The following is an 18,676-nucleotide window of genomic DNA, read 5'->3' on the forward strand; positions in this document are numbered from 1 at the left end:
TATTTGTTTGGAGTACTTAAGCCACAAGGAATGATTAACCGTCGGCGCCACGAGCATTTAATTAAAATTGCAATGCAGCAATTAAATGTTAAGGCACTGTGTTACAAACGTAGTAGCGGGCTGCCCTTCCTGGTTGTACTACAGCTGGTGCAGGAGGGGAAGCCGGGTCCGTGTTCATTCCCTCCCCTTACACGCGTGCAGCTGGTGCCCACCCCTTGACCGGGAAGGGCAGAGATGAGCCTCTCCCCTTCAGGAAGACGTCCCCACGGCCCACAGATGCGAGGTGGCCTTCACAAGCCAGGGGGAACATTGCTACTCAAGCTCCCTACGTGGAAATACAGAGCTCTGCACGACGCTGGGCCTCCTCACTGGCCACTGATTTTCTGTGCAAAACCCATAAGCTTACCTTAACAGCTCGGGCAGTTTCACAGCCACGGGGTAAAGCTGAGGGGGTGAGGCATGCGGAAAAAGCACGCACATAAGCACTCTCAGGAATGGCCTACATGCTCCCGCTACCAGGGATAATGGACATGACAAAAACATTTTAAAGCAGAAGCTCCTGATGTTGAACTAACTCTTTCAAATTAAGAAAGATTGCCAGGAAACGGTGAATGCTCAGAGTGGTAACTTGTGATCCCCCAGCAACGGAGTAATAGGAGAAGAACAGAACCTAAAGAGACACGTGAATATATTCATTTCAGTGAAGTTCCAGATTGTTGTTTTTTTTAAAAAAAAATAGGCTTCATTTTTCCAACTTAGCCCCATAAGGGCAATTTAGGAACCAAACATTACATGTCATCATTGTATTGGTGTAAGGGAGGCTCTGCAATGAAAGCCACTAACAGCTACACCGATGAACGAGAAAAAAAGTCCAACTACTGTTCCCAGGGCCCTTACCTCTTCAGGACTAGCAGGAACAGAAGGCACTAAAACGCATGATTTTATAAGTTAATATGAACTGATACCAAAGAGATACACAAAGGAAGAAAGCGCTGGGTGTGTAAAACACCAGAAATAACCAGAAACACAAAAATGAACTTAAGATACTCTGTCTTAAGATACGTTACTTAAGATACTGAACTTAAGATATGTTTGTCTTTGTCATAGATCAGGATTTAAGCATGCAGTTTTGAAGTAATTCAAGTACGTTTGCTCTCTGTCCTAAATGGGATGGGAAATAAGCACACACTTCTGACTAACCTATAAATTGCATTTCACAGTCCAAAACAGTAAGGATAATGTGCTGCATGTGCTTACTTCTGTTGACATTTACTTGGAACTTCTTCTTTGAAGTTCTCTGTGTGAATACAAAATGTGTAAGAGAGAAATTTGTACAACAGTACAAAAGGAAATTAAAAAAAAAAAAAAGGTATTTTGTTGAAAAGCTGCATTCAGCTCTTGATCCTGCCATAAGAGTTCTTAGCGCTCTTCCCTGCGGAAGCACGAGGTACGCACACAGCCAGGACAGTAGGGCTGTGGGAGGAGGCGCTAGCAGTCAGGGAATGCTCGTGCTGAAATTAATACAATCTGGTTTTATCTTACCATGGGGGCTATTCCCAAAGGCCTATTTAGCCTGAGGACACGGGGACCTTTCACTACCAAGGGATAACAACAGGCTCCTCTGGAGGCAGGTCAGATCAGGAACCCAGCTCAAGCCCAGCAACGTCTGTGTCACCCAGACAAATTTAGCCCTGCAAATGCTCTCCATACATCCAAAGAATATTTAGCCTAAATTATTTTCCCTAGGACCATGTGGGACATTATACAAACCCTGTCTTCTTTCTTCTCCTTTTCAAAATACTCTGGTGTTCTTCTAATAACTGAGATTTTTCTGAGTTTAAACACTGTATTCTGTATCTTGGCAATTGCTGTCTGCTGCCACATTTGCTTCTCTTTTCAGCTGATAATATTAAAAGCTAAACATTAATTATAGGCCGTACTTCTCTAACCTTGTCTCCTTGAAGGGAGACAAGGCCCTACTTCTCTAACCTTGAAGGGAAGGGACAGAAGATTTAGCTGGGAACAGTATAGTCAGGCACAGCTGCAGCCTAATAGACAAGTGCTTCTTAAAAACCAGACCGCTTTCTGCCGACTACTCTGCATCACCAGTCGCTGGGCGAGACGGGGCCCAGAGCAGGACTCACCGGGCTCAAGGCACGCAGGAGGCAGCACGGCTGGAGTGCCTTCTTCTGAGAGCAGGACAAGCAACCTCATAGCAGCGTGCGAAATACCCCAGCCCAGCATTCAGAGGGCTTTTGCTCTTCCTCTGTTCCTAACTCCAGCAAATGCGGACGGGAGCGGAGGCTCCCATATGAGCTGGCACACCAGGCAGTAGCTGCGGATACGCTGTGTCCTGTTCACTGTGAATGCAAGCCAGCTTGGGTAGCAATTTAATAAAGCAGCTGAAGCTAATGCCATTTTTTGGCACCACATAACAGAGTTTGTTGTAGGGTCACGCATATGCATATAAGGGGTCATGTACCAGCAAATTTTCAGGAAATAGTAGACATGCACATTATTAGACTGAATTGCTGTCTGGCTCCAATATCTGAAATATGGAACCGACTCTTAACCCTAAGTCGCAGTGCTCTGGTGCATTTAAATCACAAAAACATGTAGGTTTTTGTCTCTTAAACTAAATTTCTACAGTAAGAAAATAAAATCAAGAATGTAGCACCAGATCCTATGCAGAAACACTTGAAAAGCAACACTGCTGGAATTAATGATGCTACTGGCACAATATCTAGATGAATAAACACTTCTCAAAATCTGAGATGGCTTCTAAAATCTCGATTGTAAAATAATTAATTTGGGGCTCCTATAATTTTTAATTAGAATTTTTGAGACATTTATTTTATATTTCCTAGATTTTCTTTGCAACAAGGGCTCTTTTTAACATGCATATTTAATGGAAGATAATATTGTTTCATAATCATGAGACTCTGAAGCTGCAGCTTTATAAGAAAAATACTAAATCTTATTAAACTTGTGATAAAATTATTGGTGTTGGCAACCTTGCAGACCTATGCCTAGAGCTGCAGTGTTTTCTTCCTCTAAATACTGTAACTAAAAAGACTTTAATGAGAGCCAAAGAATGTGGCTCTGTCTACCCAAAATCTTTTGGAATTTTTACTTTTCCCTAATGGAAATGAAAACAAATCTTTTTTTCTTTTTTTTTTTTTTTCCCCTATAAGCTTTTATGGACATCTGAGCTGACTTTTGTAACAAAGAAGGATTAAGCAAACTCAGGAAAATGATAAATGTGGTTTGTATTAGTGTACTAATTAGCTCATAAATTTAGGAATAGCTAATCTTTTAATTTTGCTGAATGAAAATAGTGGTCAAATCACAGATCAGATCTTGGAACTGGACTAATGCAGTGGTGAATTAAAAACCCCTGAGCGTAAGTGTCTGATCCCATAGCATTATGAGAACTGGAAGTTTTGCTACTGGCTTTGAAGTGCACAAAGTAAATCTAACCAAAGTTGTAAAATATTGTTCAAGTAGCCAGATACTTAACAGATAATAATAAAAAGTGTGATTTATTAGGTGTCTGCTTCTCATTGTGCTGTAATCCAGCAATTAACTATGTTGATTATTTTTAGTACATGGAGCTAATTAGCGCACTAGTAGCCAGCATAATCCTATGTTTTACTGCAGTTTTTCTTTATGTACAGATGTATGTACACAGATATTCAAAGACTGTACATAAATATTCAAAGACCATCCCCTAGAAATACACATTATTTCAAAAAGCCTTCTGTATGCCAAGTGATAAAATATACTTGCCGGTCACATGACTTGCATTTGTTTAGAACTGTCAGGGTAGAAAGTGAGTAGAGGCATTATCTGTTTTACACTGCTCCCCTGGCAATCTCACAAAGACTGCTCTGGTGATACACAGGGAAATGCATATTCCACCCCAAAACAAGTTTAATTCTCAGCTCTTCAGACTGGGTCCTAGCCAGGTGGTGGCGGTGCGTGGGCCAGGCAGCCAGGCACGGTTTACAGCATGGTAGCAGAAAGTAGCTGGCAGATGCTGCACGCTGCTGCCTGCAATAGCGGAGAGCCTGCTCTTCCCTCTAATGGCTGCACCAGGACAAGGCTGGAAGAAAACTGGGCTCGGTAACACTCAGCATGGAGAATGAATAGGCTCCCATTCTCACACCCCATAAACATCCTCATGCACACCTTGTTAAACACCACCCAAGAGACTGCATTTCAAGCAGTTTTCCATAAACTCCAGGTGACCTGGGTACAATGCTAGATAAAACCATCGGATAAAATACAGCACTAGAAATACGTGAACCTGGGATTAGAAGATCAGGGGGACTTAATGAGGAACCAGCTTTCACATCTGGACTGCTGTAAACATTGCCTGAGCCAGGGGCCTTGTGGAAAAAACATCACACTGATAGTAATTCAGCAAAATGTTCAAGAAATGTTCACTGCTAGCCCTGCAGTGATATGCAGTAGAATTAATCTAAAGCCATGGCGGAAAACAACTGCTGAACCAATTTTCTACTTTGGCTTGTAATGCACCTGCTCTTACAGTATCTGCATTTTATACTCTCTTTCTTTTTTCCTGCAGGAATGTAAATACTCCCACATGAAACCAACCACTCACGTAAAGAGAAAGCCAGCAATCAGGCCTTAGTCTGACTACACAGTGTGCTAAAGTGGAAATAAAATGTGTTTGCAAACACGGAATGCTGAAATGCCTGGAGCCAGGACACAAACTGATAACCTACAAAGGAATTTGTAATTATACCTCCCATTTGCACAGAAGGAGCTGCAAATCTGCAAGCAATCAACCAGAACTGATACAACTGCAGTATTCCACCTCAAAGTGGTAGGTCGACAAAATTCAAGCCTCAGGTCTCACTCTCATGTTCTTCTCAGAGCATAGCTGCCTGCAAAACATGTGCACCAAGTCAGCATTGCTGACATTTTTTCTCTGCATATGATGCTACTTCTGGAGGCCATATGATCTGCAGTTCACCATCCTAGCTCTATTTTCGGTAAGCAGCTGCAAGAAAGGATGAAGTGGCATGGTTAGCTGGTATGGGTGGGTAGTTTAAGGGATTCCCAGTTATTAACATTTTCTTAGCCTTCACTTTAAGCGAGGCTGCATAAAGCACCCAACGTCCTCTCCATTCCAGCCCCCCTCCCCAAAATAGTACCAGGACTAACAATTTTTGTTTGAGTGACAGAATGCTAGATTTTATCTTGCAGTAAGTGGAACACAGCATTTGCACTCCCCTCAAGTCTCTCTGACTGCATACCGTAAGCAGGTTTATGAGGAACATCACCTTGGCAGCACATCCTCAATGAGCACTTCTGGACAAAATTTTCAATTATAGCAACTTAAAAAAAGTGACCAGCTTGTCAGAAATATTCAGCACACTTACTTCCAACTAAGTTAACACATTAGGGAATCAGGACACAGTTATTTTCGTTCTTATATATAGGTTAGAACCTAACTTCAGATGCCTGAATTTGAAAATTGTGAAATGTGTCAGCAAAAGCACTGTCAGAACACTGATCGAAATTAAATACTCTTCTTAAAGCAACGTCCTAAGGAAATACTGTACTTCTCTTCCCCATATAACATGCATTTGAAAAGCTCTAGAATAAGGACTCAGAAAGATCCTGACGGGTGAACCTCACTTTGATCTAGAGCATGAATTTCACCTCAACCTTACATGCCCTGTGGAACAGTGACAACTCTACTTTCGAGATTGCATAAGGCTACATCTAGCACAGCCCTGTGCAACGAGTTATGCTTGCTACTGCAAAAGCATTTACCTGACCTAACTTTAGACTTCGAAAATGCGGTTGTGGATACCTCAGACAACAATCTGTATCCTTATTTAGTAGTGAAAAACGAGCACTTTAAAGTCATGATTCATCTGACTTATGTTAGATGTCTACCTCAGAATGAAGTTAATCAGGCCTTAGAAATGCCTCTTCACTCCCACCAAGCACAAAGGGAGCGCAGACAAGTCTTTCTTACCCACATATCTAAGCTGTACATACCCAAGTTTATAAGGGAAAAAGCCCAGCCCTTCTTGTTCGTGATATGCTGACAGAGCGCAGGAATATTCCCAATGAACACCACTGCCTCGTGTCACGGCAAGAGTGACAAAGCAGGGCAAAGGACTTTGACGTTTAGCCATTCATGCACATTATCTGTACTGCTGGGACCACTTTGAGCATCAACACTGGTAAAACAAGATCAGAAATAAGCTGTGTGCAACAGAACCAACAAGAACTGGAAACTAACGTGGCTCCTCAGTTTCTGCACCAGTTAGCACCTCCAAAAACTACAGGGAGGTGCTGTAATACATGGACACACCAGTTTGGGTGTATTAGCCCCACTGCCCAGCGTAGCTTCACACAATCACCCCCTTATTAATAATTGGTGCGAGTTACACCGGTACAGCACTCTCCTGCACCTCTTATAAAGAGATTCCCGACTTACCTAAAAGTAGTCTGCATCTTTAACAACACTGACCGTGACCCCGTCACTTTAACTTTCAGGTGTCAGTTGGATATTGCATACTCGGTATTTCTATAGATCATAATTATTCAACCAGACTTTTAAAGGAGCCCATCCTTGAAACAGAGATATTTCACATAAACTGTAACACAACAGAAAAGATTTCTGTTTTCCTTACATTGAAACCAACATAGAAAAGGCACAGCCTCTCTACTTACCATGCCAGCAAAAACAGAGAAATCGTGGTCAAAAATGAGTTTCAAGTTTCAGTCCTTGGTGGAAGAACAAAGAGGTTAATTTTAGGTATTCTTCCACTTTGGGCTAACTTTTGGGGCTCATATAACTCTCCAAACACACATCCCTAATCGCAGATATACTGTTGAAGAGACCTGATCCATCCAGAGGCATGTTCAAAATATCCCTGTCAATTGCAAGTATTTTTATGACTTGGTGATGGCGCCCAAAGCACTTTAGTTTAACAGAAGACATGTGGAATTGATTCCTCTCTCATACCAATGTTAATCATGACAAATTCTAATAAAGTCAGAATTAAATTGCTTTGAATATACACTAGCGTGCACAGGAGAATACTGTGACTGTGTGTATTTCTCAGATATTTTTTCATTTCTTTTTTCTTATTTCTCCTTTTCCTCTGGGAGATCTCATTGCCAGTTTCAACAAAGGGCATCATCTCTATGCAGATGATATCCAACTCTACAACTCTGTCAACTCACTCTCTGATCCCCTTCTTGCCACCTGTCTTCAACATGTCAATCAACAGATGGCTACACCATCACTAAGGAATGCTTCAAAGGCATTCAAAATGTTTTAAAAGTCCTCTTTGTTCCATGTCTGTGGCTCTGCTATCAGTCTTCTTAATTCAGCCCTTCAGTTCCAGGCCAAAAATCTTACTGTGATCCACAACAGAGCTCTCATTTTCCTTTCCCCTGCTTTAAAGCTACTTCCACAGTATTTACAGATTTATCCACACTTTGACACCTGCTTCCTCTACTTTATATTGAATGCTTTACACGAGTTTAGAATAATGCCATTTTACCCTTTTTTTTTTTTTGTCCAAAACATACTTTCTAAACTTCACCAACCAACGGGCAGGAAACGAAGCACTACCTTGTTTCAAAACGTGGAGATTCCCTCAAAAAATTCCAACACCTCACAGGTTTTCTTGAATGCAGAACTTCATTTGAAGGCTTGTGTAAATGCATTTTGGCATCTACAGCAATAAGTCAAAGCCATTCAAAATACTTACAACGGAAGCACTGTTTTTGTCAAATGCTAATATTCTCAGTATTATCAAAATATAATTGTATTGATCTCTCTCAGATCTCTCTCGTGACATCTAATCTCGTGCTTCACCTTGTTTCTTCCTTCTCTTTGTCCTTTAGCCAAGCCCCCAGAAATTAGAAAGCAAGGCCATCCCTTCACATATCCTGTGTTAACCTCATCTGCATCCTTAGGCCTTCAATCAAAACCATGGAGATATGTAAATGGTACCATCTCCAGTACAGCCTCAGTTCCACAATAGTATTTCAAGGATCTGTGGCATCAACCTGTCATAAATGTTCAGAGCACCTCCCATGTTAAAGAAAGCAGAATGCAGAAGTGAAGCATAGCCGCATAAGGAAAATATAGGGAAATGCAAGTAGGGATCTGAGGTAAAAATATAGATGACCCTCTGATGTACAAAACACGAAGGAAAAAGTTGCATTGGGCAAGGCCATGCTATGTAAAAAGCCATTGAGAAGTTTAGGTTGGCTATTAGGAAGACCTTTTTTACTGAAGGGGTTGTTAGGCATTGGAATGGGCTGCCCAGGGAAGTGGTTGAGTCACCATCCCTGGAGGTCTTTAAAAGACGTTTAGATGGAGAGCTTAGTGATATGGTTTAGTGGAGGACTTGTTAGTGTTAGGTCAGAGGTTGGACTCAGTGATCTTGGAGGTCTCTTCCAACCTAGGTGATTCTGTGATTCTGTACCTAGAGCCTCACCAACGTGCCCGTGAAAGCTGACAGGTTTTCTGTTTGCTACCCAGCCCAAAACAGGTTTTTAAAGAGACTGACAAGCAGTGCTGTCTTAAGCGAGGTATTAGCCGTCTTTTCATCTGCTACTGCTTATTTCCACCTCCCCTTGTAATTATGTAATAGCAATGGCAACAAGAGCAATCGTTCGTGTAGAAATGCAGCAGAGGACACATTTTGCATTCTCCTTGAAGCGGCTCTAGCAGCTGGAAACCACACACAGAGGTAAGAGCTGGCGTACTTTCCCAGCTCCTCTCAGCAAACCAGCCAGTGAGGACCCAAAGGTCGGAAACTGCGGACTTGGCATCGCCGCCCTACAAGCTCACGGCGGAGCGAGGGCAGGGGGGAGGCTGCGCGCACACGGTGACACGGACGGACAACGCCACCACACCCCGAGGGGAGGCGGGCGCAAAATGGCGGCGCCTCCCCCCGCCCCTCCTCGTTACCGCGGCAACCTCCCGCCGCCAGCCCAGCAGCGGGGCGGGGGAGCTCTCGCGAGATGTCGGCGGGCCGGGGCGGCGGGCGCGGGGCGGGGCGGGGCGGCGCGGCGCGGATTTGAAGGCGGCGGCGGGAGGCGCCGCGCGGGGTAGGTGAGTGCTGCGCGCGCCTCCCTTTGCTCGCTCCTTCCCGCCTTTTTTCGCGGGGGTTGCGCGTGCTGCTGCCGTTGGGCGCAGGTGCGCCGTTGGGCGGGGGGGCGGAGGGCGGCCGCAGGCGGCCTCGCCCTCGGCTCTGCCCGGCCCCGGGCGCCTCAGCGAGGGGGGGGGGGGGATGGGGAGAGGCGGGGCGTGTGTGCGGCTCGCTGCCCGCTGACGCGGCGGTGCCGGTGCTGTGTGTGGCGCCGGGCTCCGCGGGGGGCGTGCCCGGCGGGGTGGCTGGGCTCTGGGCGCCCCTCAGCCTTCACGGGTTACAGTTGCGCCGCGGGACGGGGGCTGAGCTGCGAGTCCAAGTGCTGGGTGTTGCCCGAGCTCGGGTGTTGCCCATTTTAGGGCTTCCTCGGCGACGTAACTTGTGTATCTCCACAGCCTTCAGCGCGTGGATTCAGTGTTCATAAGCGTGAAGGCTTTAAAAGTGAGGGCTTAAAGCGTCAGCACTTCTGAAGGCATATGTAAACGTGAGGGCTAAAACATCAGAGGCTTAAATAGCTAAGCCCTGCAATTCTACTGTTTTTTAATGAGTTTTACCAGGTCAGTTAAGTAATCTGGCTGCAGAGGTGGCAATAGTAACCTGGGGTTGGTTCTCAGGTCTAAGCTCCAGTCCTCTGTTTTGTTTTGTTTTTTAATACACTTTTTAAAAATTATTTTAAGCGAACACTTGACCTGAAATGATGCTATGCCAATCCTCAAGTTGCACTGTGTTCCACATGGCCCTTAAAAAACCTGTGAAAGAGAATATCAGAATAAATCTGTGCTTAAGCTCTCCAATGAGCATGTGGTACTAAGTCCTGGGGAAGGATCTTTGGATGCCTGCTTGGGCGTAGCTCAACCTGGGAATACTGGCATATTGCAGTGTAAGATTTTACATCAGGCACAGCCTTCAGGATGAAAATTCAGCCTTCAGACTTACCCCTAAACCCTTCCACTGGAAGGCTTGCTTCTTAAATCTTCTTTATGCTATCACCCAGGCTTCGCATAAGCTGTTTGCTTGTAGGCAGTTATTTCCAAGTTCATTTATAGTTTTTGAAGACTGTTTGTCCCAATGAATATGTATTATGCCTTTCTGGAGAACACTTGTTAGACAGCTGTGTTTGGGTGCAGTTTTTCTTTCTCCAGTCTCCATCACTTACAAAGTATGCTTTTAAGAAGAGCTGTTTTCTGGGTTCGACTTCTAATTAATGACTTGTGCTTACAAAATGTTTCTGTGCCTTTGTAATCGCATGCTATCGCGTCTCTCCCCACGCCTGCTGATATCACGTGGGAATAACTATCAGCACTTTGTTAAAACTATAATATTAAAGAAGTGTTTTGGTTTTTTTGACAGGACTCCTGGCTTCTGTGAAACACTGGAAGTTAAGTGGAATAAGTAGATAACTCAGACTTTTGTTTGGAATTTCTTCCAACAAGAAAGAACTTGTAGAAAATGACACCTGGGAAAGTTTTGCAACCTGTATTGAAGATGAAGGTGGATGAACTGTTTTTGTGCTGGTTTAGCCAGCCTGCGACTCAGCTGACATTAAAGGACTGCTTGAGAAGAATCAAGAATGAGGAGAAAACTGAGATTGGAAATGGAGATTCAGGAAACAGTAAAAATGAGAGGTTCGCTACTAAGAATTCCGACTCCAAACAAAGCATGTTAGGAGATATCAGACTACCTTTGTCTTTCAGCCCTCCTCAACTTTCTACTACTCTTCCATTGTCAACTTCATCCAGCTCAAGGAACATTTCTAATGTTAAAGGAACACGTAGATCTTCAGGAACCAGAGTAGTAAGTCTGTTTCTTTCTTATTAGACCTATTTGTTGAAATTGAAGTGAATTTTGCGGCTGTGGCTTTGAGTTATGTAAGTAATTAGTTCCTCCACAGGAGGTGTCTGGAAGTGAAGCAGCACCACAGAACATGAAATGCCAATGTTGGCATGTCATTAGTGCTCAGTGGCCTGAGCTTCTGAAAGACTGTCTTGGCTCCTTGGAGCTCTGTTGCTTTTTATAAGTTGTATGTGCCTGACAAACTGAAAAATGGATTGCTTTTATTTCCAGTATTTTTTTTATCAAGAAAGTATTGCCCTGGTTCCTTAAAACTGCAGAACTGGAAGCATTTTAAAACACCTGATCTGGTACAGCTGACTAATTTGGTGTATCTACCATAGTTAGAACTATAATATCAAATGATCAATACTGATCTGTCTTGCTGATAATGTACATGTCCTGGTCACTTCAGTGGGTACAGCAGATGTAAGGAAAGGTCAGGGTAAGTGCTTCCTGCTTTCTGAAGGATTGTCCTGTGCAATAAGGTTAAGGCTGGTGTATCTGTCTTCCTGTGTTCCTTAAGTTATAAACAAACTACAAGTGGTAGAAAAGCTAGAAATAACTTTTTTTTTTCTTTTAGAAAGTGGTTTTCCATAATGCCTTTGTGAACAAATAATTTTTATAGCCAAAACTTGGATAGATAGGTCAGTTAGCCTTGGCTAATAGGGTATCCTGCATGAAATGCATTTAACGTTTTATACTAAATATCTAATGTTTTATCAGATTATCAGACATAATAGTGTACAGAGGTTATTTATTTAGTTTAGTAAACAGATCACAGTTCTTGGCCATCTCTTCTTTAACTTAGTTTTGTGAGAAGTAACCAAAGCCAGGTGTTGATGCTTCAAATACCATGCTTCCCATAACAAGCCCTTCCACTGTAAATGCATCTATCTACAATTGTGAGTTCCCTATGTTTGTTTGCAGTGTTATTTTTACAAAATACTGCCTTGACTGCAAATATTCCTCTGTCTGATGACACCAGGCACTATTGTTAGTGCAAGACTCAAATTTTGCTCTGCTGAATCTGCATATTAACAAAGTAATTGTTTTGGGACTGCATGGTACACTCAGTGCTTCTGTTCTAAGAAGGTCTCAATTTATAAAAGACAATGTCTTCTATGCAAGAATGGCATCCCTGCCCCCAGCCTGACTCGTTTTTTAGCGGCTTGCACTTCAGTTCATTCTAATTTCTAGACCTCTTAAGAAAGAGTAAAAAAAAAAAAAAGCCAACACTGGATAGAAAGTGTGGTGACTGATGAAACTAAGCATTGCATGTATGATCTGCCTTGTATCAAAGGAGTTGTTAACAGAGGCATGCTGTTTCTGCTGTAGTGCTATAAATTCCAGTTACTTAATAATAGGGGTAAGCTGTAAGTGGTTGCTGCTCTCAGCCAGTCTCCATACTTCTGTGCCTGACACAGGCCACTGGCCAAACCTTCTCGTGTCCCAGGGAAGCCACCTCAGGTTGGTAAGGGGTAGAGCAGTCACAGCTGAGGAAGATTAAGAGTGTCAGTTAATTGTCTGTTATTGGTGTCTGTGCATATACCTGTATTTTTACCCACTGGCATAACAATGTGACAGTTTTGCACTAAAACAGTTAATCTGAAGTTTTACCTTGATTTTTTTAATATTAATTTTCAAATCTAGTTCAACCTGGAGTACCCACTTCTTAGATTCAGGACATCACAGTTAGAGTCCGAAGCTTGTCAGATTGCCTTTATAATAGTAGAGTTGTATTTTATGCATAATCACTACCCAGACTACAAAGCATGACAATTGATTTACTTTTTCCTTTATGTTCATACCCTCGTATTTTCTGTTCTAGTGAAATGTAGAAAGTTAGCAGATGCTTGGTCTATTCTTGTGTCAGATAAGCGAGCAAAGGAAGAGTTTCCATTAGAAGCCACTGATACATGATGTATTCCATCACTAATTTGTTTATTGTAATTTCTCTTCATGTATGTTGATTGCTCTAAGTGGGTAACATAAAGAAGTAAGATTCATGAAGTTGTAACATTATTTGCTTAATTGGAATCACTTGTATAGTGCTGAGAAGCAAACTAGATAGGTAGATAGGTGTTTTTTCATCCAAAGAGTTGGATGGAGGGAAGTTTCTATGCGATAAGAAACTTATTGTTTCTATGCGATAAGAAACTTATTTGTGACTTTATTCAGCTGAACTGAAGCATCATACAAAAGGTTCCTAATCTTTGAAATGTAAATTTTATTTGGAGTAAGCACCAGCTCTTAACATATCCCAGGAGCTGCATAATTACATGTTCTGTCATGACAGTGGATTTTCTCATAGAAAGCAAAATATACCCCTTTTCCTTCTTGTGCAGTCATAAATTACCCACTGCAGTGTCAAAAGTGATGCATCTGGCTTTGTGCACTTCATCAGTGTTCATAAATTGAGCCACAATGGTTTTACCTACTTAACTTGAGTTTAAGCTTGAGGTCCTTGTCATGCTTCTGTAAGTGGAAGACAATGTTTTGAATAGCTTTTTTAAGAAAGAAAGCGTTTACTGTAGCTTTAATGACTGAGATTTAAACTCTAAGTAACAGTTCTAGAAAATGCTAAAAAAAAAAAAAAACTTGCTCAACTCTGTGTGCCTGAGAGTGACATTAGGAAAGGGCTCTTACATCCAGTCATAAAGAGCTGGACAATGATTTTCTTTAGGGCTCTGTAACTCAATATAGGCATATTCTGTATACAGTAAGGAAAGCTTTAACAAAGAATTCTTGTAATGCAGCATATACAGGTAGTAAATTCATTTTGGCAGGATACGTTTTGGGTATCATTGAGCTGAATCACTACATTTAATTATGGGTAAGGTTGCTGTACAACTTCTCCTGCCTCTGGGAATGTTCCTATTGAAACTTTTCTGGAGGACATCAAGCAGTAAAGCTGGTAACAGAAAGCTGACATCCACAGGTCATTACTAAGTAGTAAGTATGAGTGTGTAGGAAATGCCATTTTCATGCTACAAGTTTGTCTGCTTTTAGAAACCAAGTATTGTAGAATGCTTTCTTGGAACACCAGTTTGAAATCCATACAGAATTCAACTATGAAAATTCATCTTAGCATGTTTTGATGTGGGTGAAAAGTGTTTGTTTAGATGCTTTTGGTTAATTTTCCTTTAGGAAAGGTACTTTGCCTTTGCTTGTATGATGTCACTCAGGGAGGCTGGTGTCTGTCTTGTCTGTTGCACAAGTAACTTGTGTACAAGCACAGTAACTACAAAGTTCTGGTGAACTTCATTATCTGATGTAAAGTGCTTGCTAGCGCTCTATATTGTTCAAGTATATTCGTGATTTTTTTTATATGCTAAATGTATTGAAATAAGGAATCAGAGGCATAGAGAAACTTCAACAATTGTCTTTAACAACAGTATACTATAAAATAGTCAAGAAATTCTAGGGCTGTAACTTTGAAACTTGAGGAATTGTTGCCGTAGCTTTCTTCTAACCCTTCTCACTACTGTACATGGGTTTAACAGTGTTTCTGGCACTCTAAATTATCTTAAACATATGGAGTATACACAATTGTACACTGTTCATCACACTGTCAAAAATGCCAGGCCTCAAGGCCTAAAAGATGCCGCAGGCAAGATGTTTAATCCAAACCAGCTGGTGTGCTAGGCATCTGGGGAAACAATTCACAGAATTCCCTATGGGCATTTTGGAAGGGAGGGGAGTTGCAGACAGAACGTGATATGATCTGACGAAGTTCAAAGTTATTTTCCATTTCTCTGCAGGGTCAACCTTTAATATAAAGGTACTTCTTAGGTTGGTTTCTGTATATCCTTTCCTTGATAAGCAACCTGTTCCTGCTTGTTATGCTATGACAATTTTTAAAACTCATTGTCTTGTATTTCTCTAATTTGTAATTTTTCCTACTGCTTTACTATATTGTGGTATAGCTTTATTCATCACTGCCATTTATGCTGGATTTCAGTTTCCAGTTAGTCAATTCAAATAGAGTGATACTACTAGAATCCATTTTAGTTTAAAGGAAGACTAAAATGAAACCATTTACCATTAAGACAAAGGTTTGAGCATAACAGCACTAATAATTGCTTATTGGAACAAATGAACTGATGACTTGAGTTAAAGGGTACGTAGTAAGGCTTAGATCTGTATCCTTTAGATCAGGCTCCATGTTCTGCAGGTGGGCTGTAGGGTTTTTGGGGAACCTCCTTTTGCTAACAAGGAGAGAAACTGTTCATAAAATATTAGAAAAGTAAGAGGAATGAGCTTTCAAATCCAGACAGGTATTCACTTTGGTAGTTATTAAATTTTGATGTTAGTCTCGATGTTTCAAGTGCCTTGTCTTGCATGTTGCCTGCATCAGAATTGCTACCTCGTATACCTTAACACTAGAAGCAGTGTTAAGTACAGTCTGGGAAACGCTAACTGCATTGGGATTGCATGGCAAACTAGATTAGACTGTACTCAGTCTTGCATAACACATCTGCTCCCTAACTCCGCATTGAGCAAAGCTAGCGTTAGTAGTGCTGTCTCCCATCACTAGGTTGGGAGGGTGGCAGACTTGGCTTCCAACTCAAGCCTGTGACTTAAAAGCAGACTGTAAATAACCTGGTATCAAACTGATGTACTTTTATGATGATAACAAGGTAATATGACAGATATCAGCACTAACATGTTCACAGTAAAGGTCCTTCTATGGTGCCAACAAAGGAAGGACAGCCAGAAGTTCGTATAAGGGTCTGGAAGATTGCAGCTATGGGTATTCCTAGAAAATCATTATTAGTTTCAACTGGGGTGAAATAATGGTCAACATAAGCAGTACCAGTGGTATATCCTGTATTATTCTTAAGCTTTGTTGTACTGAATAGCTTGGAACAGAAGAATCGTTATCCTGATTAGAGAACCAGTTAGTCATTTTGTGTAAAAATGACAAGCAGTTATTCACTGTTATAGCTTTTTGGTAGTGTTCTTTATTATTGCTGTATATTGGATCCTGGGACATTAATATTACACTTGGCAGGAATAGTATTTATTTTGTTTACACATTCTACTTTGTTAGAAGAAATAGTAATCTCTTACAGTCCTCTTTCAAAGTGGCAGTTCCACATGAGAGAGAAGATATATCTATCCTATTGGAAACTCGTAAATATTCCTTATATGCTGCAACCAGTTCTAACATTTTTGACATTTCTAGTGTTGAAAAACTGAATTTGGAATTGTATGTGGCTTTCTTTAAATTTAAAATTCTCGTGACTCCTGACACAGGACAAATGCAAATATTTGGTCGCAATTGGTTACTCAGAGGCACTCTTTCCTGTGGGAGTAACTGTTGTTTAAAAGCAAATAAGCAAAAAAAAAAAAATCATAGTTGCATGAGATCATTATATGCAGATATTTACAGTTGCTTGTCTATTACCAGTCTTTCGAAACATTTAAGCTAATTATAGATCTACATCAGTCATTGAAACAGTTCATTGTTTTAGCAGGTGAGCAGTCTGGGACGAAATTAGATCTTGATATAATGAAGATAGCTTTTTTTTGCCTCAAAGATGCAAGAGGCTCCACAGCTGAGAACCCATCTTGGATTTTTGAGAACCTCTCCTCCACATGCCCTACACTTACTCTGTCAGCAAGAAATGATCTTCAGGCCAAAAGTATGTGTGGGCTTACTTCAGTACAAAACAATGTGGTTCATCCAGTGAACTAGTTTGTCCGTTGATGGATGTAGTAAATGGCTGCACAGAAACTTTCAGTGAGCAGTGTTGCAGGAAGAATCTCTAAAATACCAGTGGTAATATCATGGTTCTGTCTTTCAAAAGTAGAGGCTTTGCATACATAACTGTTTTGAACTAAATGAAAATTCGGCAGCTTAAGTAGCTTAATTGGAGAAGATACCAGTTAAGCATATTCATTGTTTTGTACAGTCCACAACAAGTAGGTACCAAATTTAATGTTTTAACTGTGTCACAATATACAAATAACTCCTTTGTGTTGGGTTGAAGTATTGTGTTCTCATCTTCAAGTTAACCAGATGGTAATAGTGCATTGGTAGTTAAGATTAGTTTGTATTCTATCAACGACAGATACAACTTAAAGTTATTCCACAGAAAGCTAACCAGTGATCAAGTGATGTGTTCATAAGTATGTGCTGGTACTTCATGTTAAATGTGCCTCTTTCCCATAGCAATCACTATTCCGTATTAAATATAGGTAGAAATTTGAGTATGAGTCACCTGTGTACCATCTCTTGACCATGGGTACTTGCAGTGATAATGGGCTCTTAGGGCTGCTGAGATATGTGCTTAAATAACCTTTTGCGTACTTTTTCTATTAGGTTCTATAGTTTCTATTTCGTATGAAACAAGCCTTATGTATTTGTTCTGTGCAGATTTTAATAGAAACTTCTGCTGGTTTCAGGCAACAAATAAGATGAGTTGGAAGACTACAAGGAGACTTCCACAGCATTTATAGAAATAGATGAGAAAGGAGAATGCAGAGAAAGAACTTCTGAGTGGGCAAAGAAGGGAAACAGCAAAACTATCAATAAAATGGAGCGGTAAATATGCCCACCATGAACAGGCTTTATCTGGGGCTTCCTGTCACCTTGACAAAACAAAGCTTGCAAAGCTTATGAAACTGCTTGACTTGATCTGTTTTTAAAATTTATCAATCAGGAGAACAGCTTCTAAACAGTTTTCTTCCTATAGAAGCTAGATCTGTATTGATAATCAGCTGATCCAGATTTTGATAAAAAAAAAAAAATTTCTACTGGATATGATCATATTGGATGTAGTGAATAGTCTTTATTCTTGTGGCATATCTCATTGACTAAGAAATCAAGCAAACTTTGAAATTAAATAATGTTGAAGGTACTTAATAGACTAGGTTTTTCTTACTTCAGTCTAACATTAGTATTCATAAATAGTCTTCATTTGCATCAAACACCTTTAAAAAGTTTTAACTGAAAACTTTAGAAAACTTTAGATTTGGAACGGAGATCACCTTTATCATTGTCTTATTTGCTGTTAACATACTAAAGGGTGTCTCCTAAAATATTGAACAGTGGCTTATTTATCAAGTAACAACTTCAGTGTAAAGTGGAATGTTTGAAAAATATTTATACCTTACATCAAGTCTCTCGAAGATAGAAAATGGAGAAAGTTGCTAGTCAAGAGTACTGTTGCTGTTCTGGCGGTGTGTTTGTATTGGTATATATCTGTAAATTGCCTTAATCCTTAATTCTTATTTCTTCACATGTAACATTCACCCCTTTAGTTACCACACTGGAAGCTAAAGTTCAGAAGGTTACCAGTGACCAGCTTCTTTGATGTGCCTCCTTTCTTTGCCTTTTTCTTTACCACTATACTCTGTTTGCAAGTTTGGAAGTACAAGACCTTTATTTAGTTCGGTATTATTTATGAGGTTTGTTACCCTATGCTCCTTGTTAACCAGTATAGTTTCTGTTGCTTCTCCATTTCCTCCATTGGCATGATAGTTTTAGGTCAAGAGTGGGCCTTTATAGGAATTCTATAGAAATTCCATTGTTGGTTAAGTTACAACTTGCAATCTTGCTGGCTGACTTGTAGAACAAGGAGGTCTGTATCTTAAACTTCTTGATTTATTTTTACCTTAAGATCTTTGGGGAAGGAAATCTGGAGCAAAAGCATATGCGGTAAGCTGTCCTGCAG

At 40.9% G+C, this 18,676-nt stretch overlaps 1 protein-coding gene across 4 annotated transcripts in view; it reads left to right on the forward strand.

The window, feature by feature from the left end:
• Positions 1 to 9,018: 9,018 nt before the first annotated feature.
• The window catches only part of PPP2R3B (protein phosphatase 2 regulatory subunit B''beta), a 51,325-nt gene continuing 41,667 nt past the window's right edge, over positions 9,019 to 18,676 (forward strand). Inside the window, exons 1-2 of one of the 4 annotated variants that reach the window (XM_083805245.1) lie at positions 9,019 to 9,124; positions 10,512 to 10,955. In XM_083805245.1, the coding sequence (XP_083661371.1) occupies positions 10,611 to 10,955 (345 nt within the window). In that variant the 5' untranslated portion in view covers positions 9,019 to 9,124; positions 10,512 to 10,610. Of the gene's footprint in view, positions 9,209 to 9,580; positions 9,719 to 10,511; positions 10,956 to 18,676 lie in introns of those variants that run through there. The other 3 variants (XM_083805247.1, XM_083805244.1, XM_083805246.1) reach the window with 3 other exon arrangements.

This window comes from Anser anser (genome assembly GCF_964211835.1).
Source record: "Anser anser genome assembly, chromosome: 1".
NCBI classification, from domain to species: Eukaryota; Metazoa; Chordata; class Aves; order Anseriformes; family Anatidae; genus Anser; species Anser anser.